This window comes from Phyllopteryx taeniolatus, chromosome 13 (genome assembly GCF_024500385.1).
Source record: "Phyllopteryx taeniolatus isolate TA_2022b chromosome 13, UOR_Ptae_1.2, whole genome shotgun sequence".
In the NCBI taxonomy this organism is placed as follows: Eukaryota; Metazoa; Chordata; class Actinopteri; order Syngnathiformes; family Syngnathidae; genus Phyllopteryx; species Phyllopteryx taeniolatus.
In genome coordinates this window covers 11,819,142-11,836,061 of record NC_084514.1, presented here as the reverse complement: position 1 = coordinate 11,836,061, position 16,920 = coordinate 11,819,142, and the positions used below count along the sequence as shown (strand labels likewise).

The following is a 16,920-nucleotide window of genomic DNA, read 5'->3' as shown; positions in this document are numbered from 1 at the left end:
TCGCCTCCCATGATAATTGTAGAATAGGCTGACAAGTTTAACAAGTGTGAAAAGAGCGTGTGAAAAAAGTCGAAACACTTCACCACTGCAGCAGGACAACGATCCAAAACACACCAGCAATTCAACTTCTGGGGTGGTGGGTGACAACAAAAAGATAGTTTTGGGGTGGGCAACTCAAACTTTACTCAAACCAGACTTTAATCCAATTGAAATGTTGTGGTATGACCTTAAAAGGGCCATTCATGCTCGAAAACCCACCAGTGTTGCTAAATTAGAAAAATTCTGCAAGCAAGAGTGGGCCAAAATATCTCCACCGCCACAAAGATGTGAAAGATTCATTGCCAGTCATAGAAAACGCTTGATTTCAGTTGCTGCTGAGGTTGGCCCAACCAACCAGTTAAGTTTAGGGGGCAACAACTTTTTTTTATTTTTTTTTATTTTTTCCTTAATAAATAAAATCATCATTTAAAAGGGGCATTTTATGTTTACTTGGGTTATCTTTGTGGGTATTTACATTTGTTTGATGATCTTAAAGTGTGGAAACTATGCAAGAAAAAAAAAGGAATTTGAGAAGGGGGCAAATACTACCAATAATAATAATGCCAATACTAATGCGAATATCAGAGTATCTGCATATGAAATGGAACACTCACTATACACTTAGCTACTCTGCCTTTTGCAGTAGTTGCCAGGCAACCATCCAGAATCGATTGGCTGCGGGGAAAATAAGATTCACAATTTAAGTGTAGCAGGATAGATACTCTTATTTAACCAGGAAGAGATTAATGAAATAGTATCAAACTGTGGCACAGAACTTGAAGAGAAAGATGGCCATGTTTTAAAAGAGGAAGACCTGAAGTAATCGACAGCAGATCCGAAAACATCTGATTTATTGAAGTGCAAATTGTCCATTCAATATTAATGAATAGCTGTTCCTTCTAGACTCTTGTTGGCATTTTCTGTGATTATTACTAATGGCAGGAAATTCAAGGTACCGTAATTTCTCGTGTATAATGTGCATTTTTTACCCCCCAAAATTGTACTGTTTACTGTACTATCACTTCCGGTAACCCTTGCGGTGGATAGAGTGGTAGAGTGGGTCTCTTGAGCTTCGATGATGTTCGGGAGTTCTCAATACATGTAATAAAAACCAAATTTTATGCTAAACTATAGTTGACAACTTGCTGGAAGTGATGTGCATGTATGACATAACATATAAAAAGTGCAAATATGAATTTAAACTGACCCCATAGCATCTTTGTCATTTGACCTTTTAACTCTGTCAAACATCTAAGTATAACATAGAACTGTACCATTGTAGGTATGCAGTGCTTTTTTTTGTGTGTGTGGATTTCTGACCGTAAGTAGCAGCCAAATGCGGGCGCAGAGGAAATTAGTTGCACACAGGGACCGTCTTTATGTCATAATGAAATAATCTGCCAAATATGGGGCGGGGTCGATCATTTCCTGGATTGCTTTTTGGGAGATCCTGGTCCATGTATTTTTATGTGCACAAACCCTCCCCTCCTCCCTGTGTGCCCTTCTCCGCCCCTTGCATGTGTATTTTTTTCCCTTAAATAGTAGCTTTGTGTGAGGTTAGTCCTTTAATGGGGAAGTGCTGTTGAGCTGCTGAAACAAGAGTGTTCGCTCGCCGCAGACTGACGGCACCCGAGTGGGAAACATTTGAAATAGCATGAGGAGAGGCAGATAAAACACTGAAAAAAAGCATAAAAGAAACTACAGAGAAAGTTGGAGAGAAAGGGAGGGGACACGACACTGAACAAGTGGGCGATATAGCACCAAATTTATGTTACAATATTTTCTAAATGTATATTAATGTACAGTATATATTTATTACAATACTACCTGCTAGAAATTCCAGTACCTCCTTCAGTGTTGATGTCCGCCACTTGGCAGCCTCCCTGACCAGTTTTTGTCTCGTGTTTTCATCAATTTCGGATTGATGTCCACTTCTTGATAATGCCATTGTTGTGCCATATTTTCTCCACTTGATGACTGTCTCCACCCATGGTATAGTGAATACCTCGGAAATTCTTTTTGTAACCTTCTCGTGACTGATAGCTTCTGAACAATGAGATCCCTCTGCTGCTGTCAAAGCTCTCTGCAGACCACAACTTACTACAAAAATGTCAGGAAAAGAATACTAGAACAGCTGAACTTAATTTGGGGTTAATTAGAGGCACTTTGAATGGTGGTAGGTGTCTGGTAACTCTCATTTAACATCAGTTTGACTGTTATTGGTTAATTCTGAACACAGCCACACCCTTGGTTATAAGAGGATGTGCACACTGCACACTTGTGCCACCACATGGTCTCACTTGTTTATTTTTACGTTCCCTCCCAAAAATATTCTTTTCAATTCAATTCTGTACAGGATATAGATCACATTCATGGTGAAAAGGGTTTTGAAATAATTTATCTTTGTCTCTATACCTCAAAAGCTAAACCTTATATATGTAGTGTAGACCATTATAAACATTTTAGGGAGGGCATCAATTCCTCACATTTTTTTGCTGTTCGTGGCAGGACTCGGTCCCTATCCACCATGAATACCGGGGGGTGTACTATATTGTATAGAAAAATACAGCCATAAGTATTCAGACCCTTTGCAGTGACACTCGTATATTTAACTCAGGTTCTGTCCATTTCTTCTGATCATCCTTGAGATGGTTCTACACCTTCATTGAAGTCCAGCTTTGTTTGATGAAACTAAGTGTACTTGATTGGGAAAGCCACACACCTGTCAATATAAGACCTTACAGCTCACAGTGCATGTCAGAGCAAATGATAATCATGAGGTCAAAGGAACACCCTGAAGAGTTCAGAGACAGAATTGTGGCAAGGCACAGATCTGGCCAAGGTTAAAAAAAAAAATTCTGCTGCACTTTAGGTTCCTAAGAGCACAGTAGCCTCCATAATGCTTAAATAGAAGACATTTGGGACGACCAGAACCCTTCCTAGAGCTGGCCAAACTGAGCAATCGGGGGAGAAGAGCCTTGCTGAGAGAGGTAAAGAAAAACCCAAAGATCACTCTGGCTGAGCTCCAGAGATGCAGTTGGGAGATGGGAGAAAGTTTTAGAAAGTCAACCATCACTGCAGCCCTGCACCAGTCAGGGCTTTATGGCAGAGTGGCCCGACGGAAGCCTCTCCTCAGTGCAAGACACATAAAAGCCCGCATGGAGTTTGCTAAAAAAAACACCTGAAGGGCTCCAAGATGGTGAGAAATAAGATTCTCTGGTCTGATGCGACCAAGATTGAACTTTTTGGCCTTAATTCTAAGCGGTATGTGTGGAGAAAACCAGGCACTGCTCATCACCTGTTCAATACAGTCCCAACAGTGAAACATGGTGGTGGCAGCATCATGCTATGGGGGTGTTTGTCAGCTGCAGGGACAGGACGACCGGTTGCAATCGAAGGAAAGATGAATGTGGCCAAGTATAGGGAGATCCTGGACAAAAACCTTCTCCAGAGTGCTTAGGACCTCAGACTGGGCCGGGAAGGTTCACCTTCCAACAAGACAATGACCCTAAGCACACAGCTAAAATAATGGAGTGGCTTCAGAACAACTCCGTGACTGTTCTTGAATGGCTCAGCCTGACTTAAACCCAATCGAGCATCTCTGCAGACCACTTAAAATGGCTGTCCACCAACGTTCACCATCCAACCTGACAGAACTGGAGAGGATCTGCAAGGAGTAATGGCAGAGGATCCCAAAATCCAGGTGTGAAAAACGTGTTGCATAGTTCCCAAAAAGACTCATGGCTGTATTAGCTCAAATGGGTGCGTCTACTAAATACTGAGCAAAGGGTTTGAATACTTATGGCTGTGTGATATTTTAGTGTTTCTTTTTCAATAAATATTTTCTGTCAATATGGGGTGCTGTGTGTACATTAATGAGGAAAAAAATATAAAATGATTTTAGCAAATGGCTGCAGTATAACAAAGAGTGAAAAATGTAAGAGGTCTGAATACTTTCCATACCCACTGTATATGAAGCCCTCTTGTTTTTCTGGATATTGACACTATACGTGTGTAGTAGCTGATGCTGTCCTTATAAAGACCATGAGCATCTCTTCACCACAAAAAGACTAGGCTTTGTATTGACATATTATGTATTACACACTTTGAACAAAATGACAATAGAAACAGTGATCTTATCATTTGTCACATGCACGAATGCCAGTGATGGTGTAGTAGGCGGCTGTTAATAGAAAACTGAGTCATCCAGTGTGCAGACAAGAATCTCAAAATGCAGTTTGGCATATTACACGACAAAAACATCAGCAAAGTTTAAAATGATTTAATTAAAATTATTGTTCTCATCATTTATTAGTAAATGTTGGGCCCTTTTTTTAAATTATTACTTGACATGCAACATTTATCTGTTGGCATATTGTAGCTGTCATTTATTTTTTTGGTGAGGGACAAGCTGATATATTGCAATTAAAAAATACATTTGACTTTTTTGTGTTCTCTTCTTATCCGATGTTAAGGTTTATTAAGTGGTGGCCCGACATGTGGTGACCCTGTCAGAACCTGTACTGACCCCGTATATTCATGATATAATGCGTTGTTTTAGTGATTATTTCGTATTCGGATTTATACTGTATTATTTAAGGCCCTTTTAAAAATGTATTAGTACAATTGCATTCTTGGCAATTAGTCTGTAATAACCTGACTAAAATCAAGGCATTGCAATTACACAAATGAAAGCTTAAAAATGTTTACTTAGTACTGACATTCCAACAGTGCTTTATCTTGTCTTGTTGTGCACACTATGCTATATTAGGGGTGCTCTGATCAGTGTTTAATGCTGCCGATCTGCTGATCACTGCCAATACCGATCATATAGATTGGCTCTAAATTTTTCAATTTATGGTGAGTCCTATTGGCTATATGATCTGAGATGTTTGTTCGGGTTTGCTTCCCAGTCCTTGCGTGCCTGCGCAGTGTGAAGGGGGAGGGAATGCTACTCTAGCGCTGGGTGATTATGGAAAAAATAATAATCACAATCAATTTGATTAACAGTGAAATCATGATTAAGAAACATCATTGATTACAAAACTTTTTATTTATTCAACTACCAAAACTCAACTTTAAATACAACTTAAAAGAACAACCAGAAAATAAATTTGTAACAATTAAAATATCTTAACATAATAGAAATAAAAAAAAAACAAAAAAAAAACAAAGGAAAAATAAATACATTCATGGCTAAAAACGTGCCAATGATTTTTGCCATGACTGTATTGTCTATTACAGTTGTTTTAAAAAAATCCTCTCATTATTCTAGCATTTATTAAATAGAATAATTTAGGTAATCCTAATTGACTAAAACAGGAAAAGTTTAGTCTGATATTATTTCACAGAAAGTGTGTATCTTTTTATACAGTCAATGACAGTATCTGCTGTTCCTGCTGTGTGCGCCTTGGCCTCTTAGGGCCAGTGTGGTGCGATGCATCCATGGAGCTACACATTTACTGTAGAAGAAGAAAGTCGCGATATTACGTTAATAAACTTGTTTTTCACAGATTCGGAGGAATATATGCCCATGAGTATTGTTATATTATGTGTCTGTATGTGTTATTACGGTGTTTCTGTCTGAATATTTGAAGGTGAATTCCTCCTGTGACCAAATGCTATTATTAGCTAGCCTGTCAATAGAGTTTTGCATTGATTGTTAGCCTTAATCTGGCTATTTCTCTTGTTTAAATATAAAATGAGGGTAATTATTTTTGTTGTGCACTTAGTTTTACAGTAAATCGTAACTGGGGTGTCAATAAACAGTTTAAAGCACGCTCAGGGAGATCGGATTAACATTCTAAAGGCTGCAAAGTATAAGCTGCTGTATGAGGCTAGCGGCGTTAGCTTCAGTTGTCGTCTTGAGGGTAACCCAAATTCGTGTGCGTTTATCCAGTCAGGACTGGTTGCAGTCTCTCCTGTTGCGTCATCACAACATTCTGCCTTGGACGGGATGTTTCGGTGATAAAAGAATTTCAGACCGACACTGACACTGACCGCAGGCAAAAATTTTCTGTGACTTAGAAATTTGTCCTGGCCCGAGCGGGCTAGTGTCTATGTGTAAGTGGTGGTAAGTGTCGGACCCTTTCTGTTTGTTTAACTCTGTTTTTTTGTTTTGTTTTTTTTCCCCCCAGGACTCCTTAAATGCGGTGGTCTTAGATTTGGACTACCCTGCACTTCGCAAGAACAAAAATATTGAAACGTTTTTAAATCGATGTAAGTATTTTAAGTATCAGAGGAGTGGTGTTGTTGTTTATACAGTTTCCTGTTTCTTTGACAAGTATCAACGATATTAATGACCTTTTATTCTCAGATGAGAATGTCATAAAACAGGTCAGAGACCTGCAGATGAAGTCAGAGGACTTTGATAGAGTTAAAGTGATTGGCCGAGGAGCTTTTGGTGAGGTTCAACTGGTGAGTATGCCTGACGTTATGTGTGACCTGATTTAGTAACAGTCACTTGAAAATATGAATAGATTATCAAAATTGTCAAATTGATACTGTCTGATAAAGCACCGTTTGGCAAGGCATTAACACCAAACATACATACTGTCTTCTGTCATAATTCAGGTCAGGCATAAAGCCTCTCAGAAAGTCTACGCCATGAAGCTTCTCAGCAAGTTTGAGATGATCAAACGGTCAGACTCTGCCTTCTTCTGGGAAGAAAGGGACATCATGGCCTTTGCCAACAGTCCATGGGTGGTGCAGGTATGACATTTAAGCCACCGTTCAAACAAACCGATGTACTTTTATAGCCATTTTTCTTACGATATACAGTATGATGTGAAATTATCTATAAAGGAGCTTGTCTTGTTTGCTTGCTCAGTTGTGCTGCGCCTTCCAAGATGAGCACTACCTCTACATGGTGATGGAGTACATGCCAGGAGGTGACCTGGTTAACCTCACCAGTACCTACGATGTGCCAGAGAAATGGGCCAAGTTTTACACCGCAGAGGTGGTGATGGCACTGGATGCTATTCACTCGATGGGCTTCATTCACCGTGATGTCAAACCAGACAACATGCTGCTCGACAGACATGGACACCTGAAGCTTGCGGACTTCGGTACATGCATGAAGATGGACTCAGTGAGTTTCATTCAAACTTGGAAAGCTGTAAAATATGGATAGGATAGGATATGTTTTTAAAGAATACACTGGAACTTCCAAGATTTAAAATGGACCAGGAACTAAAAAGCAAAATCAATAAAACACTCTTACTTTGCTAGTACACTTGAAGGGTAGTACTGGAGTCCTCGTGCCTTGAGTTCTTTGCCCACATAACTTCCAGTACCGTAATTTGTTGTGTATAATGCGCACCCTTGTATAATACGCACCCCCAAAGTTGACCTCAAAATTCTGGAAAACCCTTCTATGTATAATGCATTTTTACAATGCATGATTTTGCTTCTACCCATACGATGAAAACATGAAGTATTATATGTATTTTGTTAGGTTTTTTTCTAAGAATGATTCTGATGTTAAGCACTTTATTTGAACATGTAATACTTTTTTTATTTACTCTTATTTTGAAATTCACAGCCCTATGTTTATTTAGTAAATGCGAAAACACACATTTGTCCTCATGTTTGATTATTCCCCAGGCAGAATTTGTAAGATGGGTACAATTCTTCAAAGAAAACATGAAGGGCCAGGCGGAACACATTTAATTTTATTTTAATGAGATTCAAATTAAACTCAAACATTTCAGAAAAGCATTACCATTAAACAAAACATAACCATAAAGAAATTAATGATGGTTGTTGTCATCAGTCGTATTTAAGAGAACAGTATTGCAATGACAGTGTAGGCTACACCTTTTTCATAACCTCTAGGTGGCGGTGGCATATTGGAGTGAAAGTGTACAGCTTGTTCATAACCTGTAGATGGTGCCATACATTTATAAAATGTGAAAGTTTCCCCCACCACACATTTTCCCCTATACCTATGTATAATGCGCACTATTGACTTTTGACAATTTTTTGGGGGGGGGGGAAATGTGGATTGCACATGAGAAATTACGGTGTATACTGTAGTCTTCTTTTCCACTGTTGACCATTTTCGTTCTTTTGGAATAAATTATAACCCAAAAAGGAAAGAAAGAAAAAGACAAACGTACATTCTTTTAGGTTTGCTAAACTGAGATCTTGTGCAATAAGATAACATCCTGTGTGATGTTGTGCATGACAGCACTTTGACTGTTTTGAACAACTTTGGAGCCGTAAATGTCAGTTGAATTGAGATTTTTACTATTATTATTATTTTTTTTAACCTCAGGGATGTTTGATTCTATAGATTACAGTTGTATTTCTTGGCAGGAATAATGTTAGGTACTAACGGGAGCTGTATCACACGAAATTAAATTGAGATTATGATTTTAAAATCTAAGAATCTGTTGAATATTTACATTTTGATTTGTGTTACAGACTGGTATGGTACATTGTGACACAGCAGTTGGAACCCCTGACTACATTTCTCCTGAAGTGCTGAAATCCCAGGGAGGCGATGGTTATTATGGGAGAGAATGTGACTGGTGGTCTGTTGGCGTCTTCATCTTTGAAATGCTTGTTGGTCAGTGCTTTTTGCCCTTTGTGTGCCAAAGTGTTTTTTCACGAGTAGTAGTAACTCATTAAATCGTTTTGTGCACTCAGGTGACACGCCATTTTATGCTGACTCTCTGGTGGGAACCTATAGTAAGATCATGGACCATAAAAACTCCCTCAACTTTCCAGATGACGTAGAAATCTCCAAAGATGCAAAGAATATAATCTGTGCCTTCTTGACTGACAGGTATGAAAATGGATCATGCTTCCTTTTTGCATTATAAGTCCACCAGTCCACAAATATTTTATTCTTTAAGTGTCCCTGCCACTTGTATCAATCAACTGTGTAAAGAAGTACAAGATTGCTCTACTGTAAGATTATCATGGCTTGGTTGACATCAGAATCAGAATCATCTTTATTTGCCAAGTATGTCCAAAAAACACACAAGGAATTTGTCTCTGGTAGTTGGAGCCGCTCGAGTACGACAACAGACAGTCAATTGACAGAGAACACTTTGCGACATAAAGACTGACAAAAAAACAGTCACTGAGCAATAAAGCGTTAAACATTGCCTCAAATGCTCGACTTGTAAGGATTACTTTGATCTCATGTAAAATAGTCAAGATATTGTATACTGTTTGTTCATATACCTCCTCGATGAAAAACATGGGGAAAAACAAGCTGTGTTCTCCCGTTAACGTGCGCTCAGGAGAAAGTAGAGGTTAGGCAACACATAATTATCTTCAGAGGAAAAGAGATAACAGGAAGACTTAGGTGGGCAGCTTTTGAGAAGCAACACTAAAACACGAACCAAAGTGTTTGCCAATATATTATTTATTTCTCTGTTTAGTAATGCTTCTTGACGATACATTTCATACAATTAAAAAAGATGTGGGATGAGGAGCACAACTGAGTCTGTGTTGCATTTATGTCAAATGTGCCAATTCTTCACTGCCTATGCCAAACAGCTTCTTCTGCTGTTGCTATTAACACTTGGTAGACAGGATGAAATCTCATTACAACCCCAATTCTAATGAAGTTGGGACATTGTGTTAAACATAAATAAAAACAGAATACAATGATTTGAAAATCATGTTCAAGCTATATTTAATTGAATACACTACAAAGACAAGATATTTAATGTGCAAACTGATAAACTTGATTGTTTTTAGCAAATAATCATTAACTTAGAATTGTATCTCTTGTCTTTGTAGTGTATTCAATTAAATATAGGTTGAACATCATTTGCAAATCATTGTATTCTGTTTTTATTTATGTTTAACACAAAGCCCAACTTAATTGGACTTGGGGTTGTATATGGACGACTGGTTAGCACGTCTGCCTCACAGTTCTGAGGACCTGAGTTCAAATCCGGCATTGCCTGGGTAGAGTTTGCATGTTCTCCCCATGGCTGCGTGGGTTTTCACCGGGTACTCTGGTTTCCTCCAACATCCCAAAAACATGCAATGGTAAGTTAATTGAAGACTCTAAATTGTTCGTAGGTATGACTGTGAGTGTGAATGGTTGTTTGTTTATATGTGCCCTGCGATTGGCTGGCGACCAGTTCAGGGTGTACCCCGCCGCGCGCCCAGAGTTAGCTGGATAGGCTCCAGCACACCCGCGACCCTAGTGAGGATAAGCATTGTGGAAAATGCTTGAACAGCCGTCTTTGTGGCGCTTGCGTGATCTCCCTGTGCTTGTGTGGTTTCTGTCCAGGTGCTCAGACTTCCTCCCACAATCAAAACAAATTATGTACAATACAGGTATGTTAGGTATGTTAATTGAAGACTCTAAATTGCCCATCATTGTTGATGTTTGTCTTTCTTGATATATGATTATGAGGTTCGACCAGGGTGTAACCAGCCTCTCGCCCTGTCATCTTGGACGTACTCCAATGTCTTCTAAACACTTTATTGTTTAAGCTGCATGGAAAATAGATGGATGACAATTTGTGGCATGGTGTTACATTGTGTAACTAGCCATAAATATCTTTTTGCTGGTAGCACACTCTTTAGACCCACTCCCACATTCGCTCATCCAAAATATACATCCATCCATCCATTTTCTGAGCCGCTTCTCCTCACTAGGGTCGCGGGCATGCTGGAGCCTATCCCAGCTATCATCGGGCAGGAGGCGGGGTACACCCAGAACTGGTTGCCAGCCAATCGCAGGGCACACACAAACAAACAACCATCCGCACTCACATTCACACCTGCGGGCAATTTAGAGTTGTCAATTAACCTACCATGCATGTTCTTGGGATGTGGGAGGAAACCGGAGTGCCCGGAGAAAACCCACGCAGGCACGGGGAGAACATGCAAACTCCACACAGGCGGGGCCGGGATTGAACCCCGGTCCTCAGAACTGTGAGGCAGACGCTCTAACCAGTCGCCCACCGTATACTGTATATACAAAAAGCTGTAATTCAGTATTCCAATTCCCAACTTTGAATTGACCTTTAATTCTACACTACTAACGTTAAATGTGGTTTTTATTCAAGTTTAACAGGATTTTACTTAACTGTTTACAATACAGGAAAATGGGAACAGTAAACAAAGGTAACCTCTGTTTGGTCATTTTTGTTTTTTTTTATTATTATTATTATTATTTTATTTTATAGGGAAGTGCGATTGGGACAGAATGGTGTGGAGGACATCAAGCGACACCCTTTCTTCAGGAACGACCAGTGGACCTTTGACACAATCAGAGAGAGTTAATATCACTACGGATAATTAAATGAACATAAATGCTCAGGTTTGTACAAAACATTCTCATTTATTTTTGTTCTTCTTAGCCGTTGCACCTGTGGTCCCCGAGCTGAGCAGTGACATTGACACCAGTAACTTTGATGAGATTGAAGATGATAAAGGTGATGTAGAGACGTTCCCCACACCCAAGGCTTTTGTTGGAAATCAGCTCCCCTTTGTGGGCTTCACCTACTTCAAAGAAGACCAGTAAGTCATGAAGTTAAGGTTTTTGGGAATGCTAACTTTCATCTACTTGTAGTTACAGTAATCATCGATTTCTATTTCCGTATTTTTTGCTTTGTTATTTAGGTTACTAAATGCGTCGAAGAACTCCTCATATCTTAATGATAATTCAAAGGGAGAGGTAAGTGAATTCACACGACATACATTCATTATTTTGTTTGTTTGTCCTCCTTAACCACACTAATAAAACTCCCATGCATTACATAAACAATGGAGACCAATCTTAACACAAGCCCACATGAAAGTACATTGACAGCTATCAAACATCCTACTAGTGCAACACAACCGAAAGCACTTCTTTTGTACACTTATCCTCTGTGCTCTTGTCTCTATAAAAATAATTCAGTTGAACCGTTGAGCCTAAAACTAATTCACGGAATCCCCATTGACTTTATTTAAAATGGAATTAAGCACTCCTAATCCACTACTACTTTGAAGGAATATGAAGGATTAGGTGGTTCAACAATCTGTTTAATTGTCTTGACATACTTCAGTGAGCTTGCTGAGCTAAAAAAGGCTTATAACCAATGTTAATAAATAAGAATTCACACATCCCGGATCTCAATAAATGAAATATTTCAGTTAAAAATGTTTTTTTTGTTGTTGTTGTTTTTTTAAATTCGAAACTCAAATAATGTAAGAATGATCAATGGATTATAGACAAAAACATTTCAAGGCAACTCATTATGTAGCTCAGTAGTGTGTGTGACCTCCAAATGACTGTATACACGCCCTGTTACTGCTGCGATGACAGCTAGTCTCCTCTGGGATCTCCTCCCAGAACTGAATCAGGGTATCATTCAGCGCTTGGACAGTCTGCCTCTTTACACAACAGAAGATGAAATTGTTTCATCCATCCATCCATTTTCTTTTACCGCTTATCCTCACTAGGGTCGCGGGCTGCTGGAGCCTATCCCAGCTATCTTCGGGGGGGAGGCGGGGTACATCCTGAACCGGTCGCCAGCCAATCGCAGGGCAATTCACACCTACAGGCAATTCAGAGTCTTCAATCAACCTACCATGCATGTTTTTGGGATGTGGGAGGAAACCGGAGTGCCCGGAGAAAGCCCACCCAGGGACGGGCAGAACATGCAAACTCCACACAGGCGGGGCCGGGATTTGAACCCCGGTCCCCAGAACTGTGAGGCAGATGTGCTAACCAGTCGTGCATCGTGCCGGCTGAAATTGATTCACATTGGCTAATGCTTTCACGAGTGTCACAGACTTGAAGTTACATGAAGTTGAATGTCTCTCCCTTTTGTTAGTTCTGTGTTTGCTGAAGAACAAAGATTATATTGTATTTGGGTGTTTGTACAAAGTATACTGTAAGTTTATTTATTTATGTATTTATTTCAGTCTGTAGCACTGCAGAAGAAGCTTCATCACTTGGAAGTGCAGCTGAATAATGAGAAGCAAGCCAAAGACGATCTGGAGCACAAATTTAGGTACATGAGCTGAAGCTGACAAAGCCTGACTCATTGATGAGACTAAAGTTTCTTATAATTATTTATCTGTATCACTTCAGAGCTGCCACTAGTCGTCTGGACAAAGTCTCGAAAGAACTTGAAGATGAGGTAGAACAATAAGTGATGAGAAACTTGCTGTACAGACAGATTTGACTTGAATATTTTACATTGCAATATTTTGCTGGAGATACAATCTAGTTTTCCTTCTAGGATAGTTGAGCTTTACACGCTGAATTAATTTTCATTGTTTTTTTGGTAGTTTTTAGTTTGTTTCAGTTGAATGAGAGTGCTTCTGAAATGGTAACAACCACATAAAATGTCTGTGGGGTGTTAAAGACTGAATTTTATTATCATTTGTCATTAAAATAGTGATAAAATCACAGGACTGAGAAACGAACACTATTTACATTTAGTGCAACACAAATGGTTACTTTTAGGTGACTAGCAGGAAGAATTTGGAGTCAAGCATGAGGCAGCTGGAAAGGGAGAAGGCCCTTCTGCAGCACAAGAGCATGGAGAGCCACCGCAAGGCTGAGAGCGAAGCTGACAGGAAACGCTGTCTGGAAAATGAAGGTGACAACAGAAAGTAACTATATGACTTCATGCCATTACATTTTTGGGATCCTTCTTAAAAGGCAGTCATTGAATAAATGTGATGACTAATAAAATCATTCAAATCAACACAATTAACATATTATTGCGATAATTGAAAATGAATATAGTTGTCTTTAATTTTAAAACTTTATCAGGAGCTTTTTATTCTTGGTTAAGGTGAAGAAACAATGAGTCATGTGATAAAGTGGCCTATACTTTTATTATACCTTGTTTTCCAGTCAACAACCTCCGTGATCAGCTAGATGACCTAAAAAGAAGAAATCAGAATTCACACATTTCTAATGAAAAGAACATTCATCTGCAGAAACAGGTCAGTCAGTTTTTTTCAGGTCAGGGCTTTTTTTTCTTGAATATATTTACATATTCTTCATTTATATTTTCATTTTCAGGTAAATATGAACAAAACGTATGCATAGCAATGTTCTCTAACAGTTTACGTGCTTTGCAAGCCACAGATTAAAGTTACTAGTGCTTGGCTTCTCTACACACTGAAGTTGCTAAATTGCTTTATGCTTTCCTGTCAAAATTTTAGATTAAGAAGAGTTTTTTTTTTGTTTCAACATTATTCTCTCTCAGCTGGAAGAAGCCAACATATTGCTGCGGGCTGAATCTGAGTCTGCAACGAGGCTCCGTAAAACCCAGACAGAGAACAGCAAACAGCTGCAGCAGCTGGAGGTGAACACGCGAGAGCTGCAGGACAAATGCTGTCTGCTGGAACGCAGCAAGTTAAGCCTCGAGAAGGAATGCATCAGCCTGCAGGCCGCCCTGGAGACAGAACGCAGGGAGCACAGCCAGGGCTCAGAGACCATCAGTGACTTGATGGGTGCGTAAGATTAATGCTTTACTCAGCACAGGAGTTGGACGCCACAGTTCTAAACGACCAACACTTACAGCTTCAAAAATCACCTTAAACATTTGAGAATGAATTTGTGCAAGAAAGGTTAATTGTACACTTGTTGGGATAAATTTAATTTGTTCTGTACCGCTGATACCTGACTAAAGAAACAAAATTTAACTACCTTAGAATCAATTTTATCTCATTGTGTAAATTAAAGTGTGGTTATGTGATCCTTGTAAGGTTGCCAATTTTTATTTAACCAGGATACAAACTTGCACAAATGTTTGCAGTTATTAAAAGAGAAAAACTGAAATATCAGTATTCAGACCCTTTGCTGTGAGACTCATATATTTAACTGGTGCTGTCCATTTCTTCTGATCATCCATGAGATGGTTCTACACCTTCACTGGACTCCAGCTGTGTTTGATTATACTGATTGGACTTGATTTGGAAAGCCACACACCTGTCTTAAGACCTTACGGCTCACAGTGCATGTGAGAGCAAATGAAAATCATGAGATCAAAGGAACTGCCTGAAGAGCTCAGAGATAAAATTGTGGTAAGGCACAGATCTGGCCAAGGTTACAAAAAAATTCTGCTGCACTTAAGTTTCCTAAGAGCACAGTGGCCTCCATAATCCTTAAATGGAAGACGTTTGGGACGACCAGAACCCTTCCTAGAGTTGGCCGTCCGTCCAAACTGACCCATCGAGGGAGAAGAGCCTTGGTGAGAGAGGTAAAGAAGAACCCAAAGATCACTGTGGCTGAGCTCCAGAGATGCAGTTGGGAGATGGGAAAAAGTTCTAGAAAGTCAACCATCACTGCAGCCCTCCACCTGTCGGGGCTTTATGTCAGAGTGGCCTGACGGAAGCCTCTTCTCAGTGCAAGACACATAAAAGCCCGCATGGAGTTTGCTTAAAAAAAAAAAAAAAAAAACACCTGAAGGATTCCAAGATGGTTAAAAAATAAGATTATCTGGTTTTATGAGACCAAGGTAGAACTTTTTGGCCTTAATTCTGAGCGGTGTGTGTGGAGAAAACCAGGCACTTCTCATCACCTTTCCAATGCAGTCCCAACAGTGAAGCATGGTGGTGGCAGCATCATGCTGTGCGGGTGTTTTTCAGCTGCAGGGACAGGAAGACTGGTTGGCATTGAAGAAAAGATGAATACGGCCAAGTACAGGGATATCCTGGACAAAAACCTTCTCCAGAGTGCTCAGGACCTCAGACTGGGCCGAAGGTTCACCTCGCAACAAGACTATGACCCTAAGCACACAGCTTAAATGAAAAAAGAGTGGCTGGAGAACAACTCCGCGACTGTTCTTGAATGGCCCAGCCAGAACCCTGACTTAAACCAAATCGAGCATCTCTGGGGAGAACTGAAAATGGCTTTCCACCAATGTTCACCATCCAACCTGACAGAACTGGAGAGGATCTGCAAGGAGGAATGACAGAGGATCCCCAAATCCAGGTGTGAAAAACTGCATCATTCCCAAAAAGACTCCTGGCTGTATTAGCTCAAAAGGGTTCTTCTACTAAATACTGAGCAAAGGGTCTTAATACATATGGCTGTCTGATATTTCAGTTTTTCTTTTTTAATAAATCTGCAAAAATTTCAACTATTCCGTTTTTTTTTCTGTCAATATGGGGTGCTGTGTGTACATTAATGAGGAAAAAATGAACTTAACTGATTTTTGCAAATGGCTGTAATATAACAAAGAGTGAAAAAAAATTAAGGGGGTCTGAATACTTTCCGTATACGCTTTATGCCATTACAACCATATAGACAGATAAAATAAGCACCGATGAAATAAAATCTTCATTAACCACACACACATTAGTGTTTTGGTGAACATTTACAGCCATATAAATTTGCGATAATTTCATTTCAAGGCCTCTAAAAACATTCATGAGATAAACCCTTTTTGTAAAGTTGTAAGTATTTGGAGCTTTAACATTGGAGGCCTTTCCCCCAGATCGGTTATGACCATAATTGCAGACGACAGGAAAGGGTTTTGTGATCTCTATAGGACCATGGTTTGTTTTCCTTTATGTTGTTGCGAAGACTGAGGAACAGTGCTCTATGATGGACAATACAATGCATTGAGACACTCAGCAGCACGTACAGGAGCTCATCATAGTTGAATAAGCTGTCTCCTTTTGGACTTAAATGAGAGGCAAGTCTTCATATGAAAATAAAAGTCATTTTAGTCATTTTTTTACTTGCTGAATGTGTGGCATGAAACAACTGAAATATTTATAATAAAATACCTCATTGGGGTACAATTTTATTTTGGAATCCCATACTGGTACTACTTACCTCAGAATCATACATTTAGGCTGCTAAATTTACTAACTCGTCTTCTTAGAACTTTCAGAGATTATGGTAGTGTGTCAAAGGATGCACCATAATGATTAAAAAGGATATAA

The 16,920-nt window shown here is 39.4% G+C and overlaps 1 protein-coding gene across 8 annotated transcripts in view; it reads left to right on the top strand.

The window, feature by feature from the left end:
* Positions 1-16,920, top strand: part of rock2a (rho-associated, coiled-coil containing protein kinase 2a) — a 56,324-nt gene that overhangs the window by 28,866 nt on the left and 10,538 nt on the right. For all 8 annotated transcript variants that reach the window (XR_009791420.1, XM_061794631.1, XM_061794630.1 and 5 more), the window contains 14 exons: positions 6,177-6,258; positions 6,356-6,456; positions 6,613-6,750; positions 6,869-7,129; positions 8,467-8,611; positions 8,692-8,830; positions 11,205-11,296; positions 11,379-11,538; positions 11,641-11,695; positions 12,931-13,019; positions 13,100-13,148; positions 13,478-13,613; positions 13,874-13,965; positions 14,232-14,478. Coding sequence is in view for 7 of the 8 variants with exons in the window: in XM_061794631.1 (XP_061650615.1) it covers positions 6,177-6,258; positions 6,356-6,456; positions 6,613-6,750; positions 6,869-7,129; positions 8,467-8,611; positions 8,692-8,830; positions 11,205-11,296; positions 11,379-11,538; positions 11,641-11,695; positions 12,931-13,019; positions 13,100-13,148; positions 13,478-13,613; positions 13,874-13,965; positions 14,232-14,478 (1,786 nt within the window). In the remaining variant the exon portion in view is untranslated. The remainder of the gene's footprint in view (positions 1-6,176; positions 6,259-6,355; positions 6,457-6,612; positions 6,751-6,868; positions 7,130-8,466; positions 8,612-8,691; positions 8,831-11,204; positions 11,297-11,378; positions 11,539-11,640; positions 11,696-12,930; positions 13,020-13,099; positions 13,149-13,477; positions 13,614-13,873; positions 13,966-14,231; positions 14,479-16,920) is intronic.